At 41.8% G+C, this 6896-nt stretch overlaps 1 protein-coding gene across 1 annotated transcript; it reads left to right on the plus strand.

Moving 5' to 3' along the window:
- The first annotated feature begins 408 nt into the window (after positions 1-408).
- On the plus strand, positions 409-4620 carry HMGB3 (high mobility group box 3). The gene is made up of 5 exons (XM_088482797.1): positions 409-527; positions 2868-3024; positions 3106-3245; positions 3336-3510; positions 3635-4620. The coding sequence occupies exons 2-5, from the start codon at positions 2875-2877 to the stop codon at positions 3776-3778; spliced, it is 609 nt and encodes a 202-aa protein (XP_088338923.1). The 5' UTR covers positions 409-527; positions 2868-2874; the 3' UTR covers positions 3779-4620.
- The last annotated feature ends 2276 nt before the right edge of the window (positions 4621-6896 follow it).

A 6896-nucleotide genomic window follows, 5' to 3' on the forward strand; every position in this document is an offset into this window, starting at 1 on the left:
GTTGCTGGTGGGTGCATGGGGTAGATATATTGTTTTTGTTTTTATTACCTGGTACAGAGCTGGTCATTTACGATTACGATATAAGGCGATTTACGGTCTCATACATTAGAACCTTTTGAAAGTGGGCTCTATCTCGTACAGTCACTATGCTGTAGTCAGGGGTGTTCTCCTCACACATGGGGGCGACATACCGTGAACACGGCGTGACGTCATACATTACAATATGAAAACATCGCAGCAGCAGCAGCAGCCCGGGCTGCAGTTCTGTCCCCAGGCGGGTGTTCTTTTTGAATGAGTGACGTTCTTCTCTCGGCGCCCAATGGGAGCGGCGGGCGTGGTTAATATTCATGAGGCCTGGGCCCAATAGCCGGGCTGGGAGGTTGTTTTAAATGGGGAGTGTGCTCTAGCCAATCAGCTCGCTCTCGTAGTAAGCTAGCGCGAGGGTGAGAGCCAGGCTTAGGAGCTGTGTGAGTGAGCGGCGTGCGCAGGGATCACAGTACTAGTACAGCGAGCAGCACACAATACAGGTACGTCCAGCAGCTGCCTCCTCTCCTCTCTGCCCGCCTGCACCCCACACACCGGGGACCGGGTGTCCTGCTCACCCCTATCCCACTCTCCTCTATCCCTTCTCTCTGTGACTGTTCTCACCTTACTGTACTTATTAGCTGCAGAACTGTGCGCGGGTGTGTTATTATTAGTGATATGTTATATTGGGGGGGTTGTTGTTTATAATGTGTAAATAACTTACATTTAACGCCTGCCTACCCGCGGGCAGCTCCTCTGCTGGTTACATTGTGTTCTTAGTTCCCCTGTTGGAGCCGGCAGCGGTGTAAAGTTATTTATTGTTAGATTTATTTGTGTGTAATATTTCTTATTTTATTTTTTTTTTGTATTTTAATGTGATTTTGTGACTGTATATATATATTTTTTTTTTTTGTATTTCTCCCCCTAAATTCCCATTTGTGATGTGTTGGGAGGTCTGTGCCTGTGTTGTGGCCCCGGATGGGTTAATGAGTGGCATGGGGCTGCTGGCTGGCACTCCTGCATGGCACTGTTCTCTGCAATAACATGGCTGTCCCTGTCATCCTCTGCCTTGTTGTTTCCCTGTCTTGTGAGGAAGGAGGAGGGGGGAGGTCACCCCTCTATCCCCCGCCACCGGCTCCTCCGTACCCGCGCCTGCTGCCCGCTGTGCCACCTCGCCCCATTCATGCCCCGTCCGGGCTTAGCCCAGTCTCTGCAGCTGTAACTCCCTTCCATAGCACGAGTGTGGCGAACGGGGAGAAACGCTGCTCCCGCCGCTCCCACCTGCTCCCTTTACCCCGGGAAGCCTCTTATCGTCTTAAAAACTACCCCTTATTCCTGCCCAGACTCTGCCCTCACCACTCATGTCGGTTTGGGGCTTGTTTGTGCCCGGGTCTGGCCGCTGTGGTACTTTTTTCCCGCGGTCCCCCCTCCCCGGCTGCCGCCTCACTGCCTGTAATGGCTGAACACAGCTCTTTGTTATACAGGGGATTGCGCTAAGCCTCAGCGAGGAGGGAGGGGGCGCCCCCAAAACCGGCCTGCGCTCGCCCCCCACGGGGTCCCTTATGTATAATGATCACAGATTGTAAAAGAGGACAATCTACCCTTTCCATCCGTGCTAGAACCGGAGTAATCCGAGTGTGTACGGCCGAGATATCGGGCTCCGTAGCCGGCGGGGAGGTTTGTGCAGTGTGTAATGCAGGCTGACTGCTGTCTATGCATAGAGAGAGAGAAGCCATTTTAGTGAATGGAGAACCCATAGCAAAGAACAGCCAGTCTCCTCTATATACTATAGCAAGGCTATATACTGCGCTGTAGCCGCCGTCAGCGGGGAATAATGCTCAATTACCCCTCCAGGCTGCCCGTATCGCCCGGATACACCCCGGGGGCTATAGAGGGCTGCATTTTAGGTGGACTTTCTTTCATGAAGAAGCATTTCACAAAATGGAAGATGAATTATTGGTGTCTCGATGTCTCCTTTACCCCCCCCCCCCCCCACCACCCCCAGCGCAGCCTTTGCAGTGTCTAACTTCACCGACCCTCCGCTCCCCGATGCATGGCAATGCTATAGTGCAGGGTACTCGTACAGTGCCCGCTGCTCACACCGGCTACAGCCCGTTTTATGCTTTATTCTCACAAATGATGACCTTGGGTGTGGAGAAAGGAAAAGATGGCGGGGCTCAGGGGGGAAACCGCATTTTTATTTATTTTTTTTTAGGACGGGTCACAACTCTGGCACTTTTTATCCATATTTCCCTTTACTGGATATGGACTTTTAAACACTTATTTTTTATTTTATTTTTTTTCTAGTAGTGCATTTTTTTTTTCCTCTTTCTTAGAAACTTGCCTTTTGGAACTTAAATAAAAATAAAATATATTAAATAAAATTTAAAAAAAATTTTTTTTTACATAAAATAAGGATTTTTTTTTTTTTTTTGCACTAAATATCTGAACAGCTGTAGTGTAAGTTCCCCTAGGTATATGTTATTAAATATAATTTTTAATAACCCTCATTTTGAGTATTCATGTTAGCATCTCTTCAGTATGTCTGGTAATCTATATAGTAGCACCACCTACAGTCTTGAAAGGTACTGCACCCCACAAGAAAGAAATGGCAAGTGCTTAATTTGTGCCAATAAAACTCTCTTGGCAAGTTGCCACAGTAAACTTGACCATAGTCTTATTGAATTTTATGTAGTTTTTAAATGTGCAATAAGCCTTAATACTCAACTTTAATTTATTTACATTTTTATCTGCAGTGTCATCCATTTTATAACATATGGCAGTGTAGTAGAAAAAAAAAAAAATGTATATAAATTTTTTTTTTTTTTTTTTTTTTTTTGTAGATTCAATATGGCAAAAGGGGACCCGAGGAAGCCGAAAGGAAAGATGTCTGCCTATGCCTACTTTGTGCAGACCTGTCGTGAGGAGCACAAAAAGAAGAATCCTGAAATCCCAGTCAACTTTGCAGAATTTTCAAAGAAATGCTCTGAAAGATGGAAGGTATGCTATGTGTCTCAACAATCTTTTATTTGTTTGAATGTATGCTTGTGGTTTCTCAATTTCTTGTTACTGCTGTTTCAGATAATGTCTGCAAAAGAGAAGTGCAAGTTTGATGACTTGGCAAAAGCGGATAAAGTAAGATATGACAGAGAAATGAAAGATTTTGGCCCAGTTAAGGGAGGCAAGAAGAAGAAGGACCCCAATGCGCCAAAGAGGCCACCGTAAGATGTTTCTAAGACACAGACTCCATACTACTTTGATTGTGCCTCAGAATGTGAAGTGTCTAAATTCCTTATTTTTTTTTCTTTTAGCTCCGGCTTTTTCCTCTTCTGCTCTGACTTCCGTCCCAAAATTAAATCCACAAATCCTGGTATCTCTATTGGTGATATTGCAAAGAAACTGGGTGAGATGTGGAACAACCTAAGTGACAGTGAGAAACAGCCCTATAATAACAAGGCAGGGAAGCTGAAGGAAAAATATGAGAAGGTAATATTGCTTGTCTTTCTCTCCTATAAGCAAGGAAAAAACTGGCTGGTGTTTATCGTATACTTGGGTTCAGAATGGTAGTTCTGTATACTTGTATTTTAACATCTCTGTTGCCTTTTTAAAGGATGTTGCAGACTACAAATCCAAAGGAAAAGTTGATGGTGCAAAAGTTGCTCCCAAGATGGCTCGGAAAAAGGTAGAGGAGGATGAGGATGATGAAGATGAAGAAGAGGAGGATGAAGAAGATGATGAGGAGGATGATGAATGAAGTCTATTCTGTTCATGTGAATATTAGAGTAGGGGAACCACCTCTAGCTGCCATCTTCTGATGGTTGACAGCCCTTATTAGGTCTAATTGCAAAAATTGGGTTCTGACAAGTTTCAAAACGATGCTCTTGGAGTTGTAACTGGATTACATTATGTAGCCGTGTGTGTAAAATTGAGCAATCTGAAACTGTTGAAAGTTGTACATATTTCCAAACATTTTTAAAACAAAGAAAAAAACAGGCGCTCTAGTGTTCTCCTCACTCTGCACTTTGCTGTTGGTGTATCAAAGCATTTAAAAATGTTTCAAGCATTTTCTTTTTTCTTTTTTTTTTTTTATTAATTTAAGGTGTTATTGATTAGAAAAATCCTGGGTTGTAAACTGTACATATCTAATCTGTAAACTAGACAAATTCCTATGGTGCATACATTTTGGAGCTCTTGGTACCACAGGGATTTCAGAACATCCCCGGGTTTGTAATATCCCTTTTTAGGGTTTACCACTCCAGCCCCAGAGCATGCACGTCAAGATTTACACTACATTGGGCGTCAAGTTAGCTTAAAAGTTGTCTTTTCTGTATATAGTGAAATAGCATTCTGCCATTAGTTGTCGAAGGGGGTTCAGCTGGCATGAGAAATGTATGGGGTGTTTTTTCAGTTGAGTACACTAGTTTTTAAACAAAGACTGTAGACACCTCTTCACTGACTGAAGTGGAGGCGGAGTACAGGTTTGCAGAGTTAAAAAAACATTGTGCTTACATATTGCATTGTTCTGTTTTTTGTTTTTTTTTATGTTTAGAATGCTGAAATGTTTTTGAAGCAAATAAAACAGTATTACATTTTTAAGACCTGTTCTTGACAAAAGTTGTTGTGGTTTCAGAAGTTTTCTACTGTTCACTAGATGTTCTGACTTGGCAAAACACCATGATTCTCCCTACATGGGACATGTTTAGTGTCTTGTTCACATCAGTATACTCATACTATTGAGACACTAAACTGAAACACTATGAATTCTCAAACCTCTAGCAAAATATCTAATAAGTTATTGAGTCCCAAGTGTGTGTTTGGCAAAATATCAATACTTAATTCTGAGTATTTTATATATGTAATATACAGAAGTTATGTTGAGGTAATTCATTTACACAAGTGGAATCGGGTGTGTAGATGGGTGTTATAACTTTGATCCTGCATCTAAATCCTGACTTAATTTAGAGTAAGATAATATCTGATTGGCACAGTTAAGCTAAAATGCTGATTGGAAAAACATTAAGCTACTCGACAGCAAATTGCTTTTTTAATTTTGTTTTACTCCAATGTTGACCCATTCTGTGCATGGGGTGAAAAATCCAGGTTTCTAAAATGAATAAATTACTAAAAAAAAAAAGAGTACACCTGCAATAATATGACCCTACAGTACTAGCCCAGTAACTTGACTTAAAGTGAGTAGACTGGGAACAAACCATAAAACATAATATGGAGTGGGGATTTGTATGCTGGGTACATACTATACAATGTGTGTACCCAGCAATACAACAACGCTGTATGTTGTGCATTGTGTACACAATCTTGTGCATGACTGTACATTAGATAGTTACCTGCTGCATGTAGCAGCATGTCCTTCATTGCATCGTGAAATCTGTTGTGCAGAACGACAATGCGATGAATGACTGTGTACACGCACTTTAATTTCCTACCCCCGTCATAACGACAGAACTTATCGTGTGTACTCGGCTTAAGTGTTTGAGTTTTACATACTTTAAAGTAATCGCCAATAATTTAACAAAGGCAAGAAACTGCACAGTTCATATGGCCTAAATGTATGTTCTGAAAGTGACAATTTGGGTTTGTCAGTGGTTGGGTTGAAAATAAAACCAAATTGCCATTTTAAACTTGGCAGCTATATTGCTGAAGTCGTGCTGGTGTATAGAAGGCAATCTAATATTCACCAATCAAATCTCATAATTGGGTGTTATACATTTATAGGCAGTTTGCACTATATTTGGATGCTTATTAACCCCAATGATGGTATCAATAGTTTGTTTATTTATTTTAAGGGTAGCCTTTAAAAAAAAAAAAAATTACTAAACCATATATCCCTGGGCTTTGAAATGGGTAGGAATTGAAGACCTTTTAGCAAATCAAAAGACCAGAATATTACTGATCTCAGTTTTTCCACATGATGAGAATGTTAAACTTGTAGGATGTAGTCACCTATATGCTGAAGTCACTGTATAGGTGAGGCGGTAGCAGCATAGCTGCATCACACACAGCTCACTTATGTATGCACAGTTGATGGGGCAGTTATATCGGTTGGGAGTGATCTCGACTAGCCTGGTATTTAAAAAAAACACTAATATATATAACTATAATCTAAGAAGAACAGGGTCTTCTGCTCCTTACATGCTGTGGTGAGGCTAGCTTAATCAGTTTTGACCCACGACGAATGCCAGGTGCAGTTATATCTGGTTTAATGGAATTTCAGTCTAAACTATATTTTTTAGGGGCATATCCAATTAGCCGTGGGGTTTACCCGACGGCTAATTGGATATGCCCCTAAAAGATATAGTGCGCAGGTGTCCCTGAGACCCCTAAAAGATATAGCATGCCCGAGTCCCCGCTGTCGGGCTTTACCTTGCACCTCCTGTAGGGGCGAGGTAAAATCTGCGTGAAGCCGCCCTAATCAGCCTCGCGCTAGAGGCAATAACAGTTTCCGCGTTGCTCTCGGAAACTGTGTTTCCGTGCGTGACAGCAGATTTAACGGCGTGGGGGAAAAAGCTATTTTATTGAATAGCTTAACCCTGCGCTGCGGGACTTTCAAGCCTCAATTACTCACGGGAGAGGTCCCGCGGGTAATTGGATATGCCCCTTAATTTAGATTTGGGTTTTTGGCTCTAAATGCCTTCAGCATCATGAGGATTTTTAGTAACATGCTGTGTGGCAGTTTGTACAAAAGGGTGGCCTACTACTAAAATGAAGATGAGAATTTCTCAGAAATGTGAAACAATAGATATATATTTTTAATCTTAAAGCTCTATAACTTTCCTACTGGGCAGCCATATCAAAGTATTTGAGACTGCAAACTATTTTTTAATAGGGAACTAGATTTCCTGTAGCAACTTTTT

The sequence above is a fragment of the Taudactylus pleione genome, unplaced genomic scaffold (assembly GCF_031769625.1).
Source record: "Taudactylus pleione unplaced genomic scaffold, aTauple2 ptg000296l, whole genome shotgun sequence".
NCBI classification, from domain to species: Eukaryota; Metazoa; Chordata; class Amphibia; order Anura; family Myobatrachidae; genus Taudactylus; species Taudactylus pleione.

Bases quoted from the DNA above. Each gene is read 5' to 3' on its own strand.
- HMGB3 (XM_088482797.1), top strand. From the start codon at position 2,875: ATGGCAAAAGGGGACCCGAGGAAGCCGAAAGGAAAGATGTCTGCCTAT. The intron at 3,025-3,105 runs GTATGCTATGTG...CTGCTGTTTCAG, and splicing joins AATGCTCTGAAAGATGGAAG to ATAATGTCTGCAAAAGAGAA. The intron at 3,246-3,335 runs GTAAGATGTTTC...TTTTTCTTTTAG, and splicing joins AATGCGCCAAAGAGGCCACC to CTCCGGCTTTTTCCTCTTCT.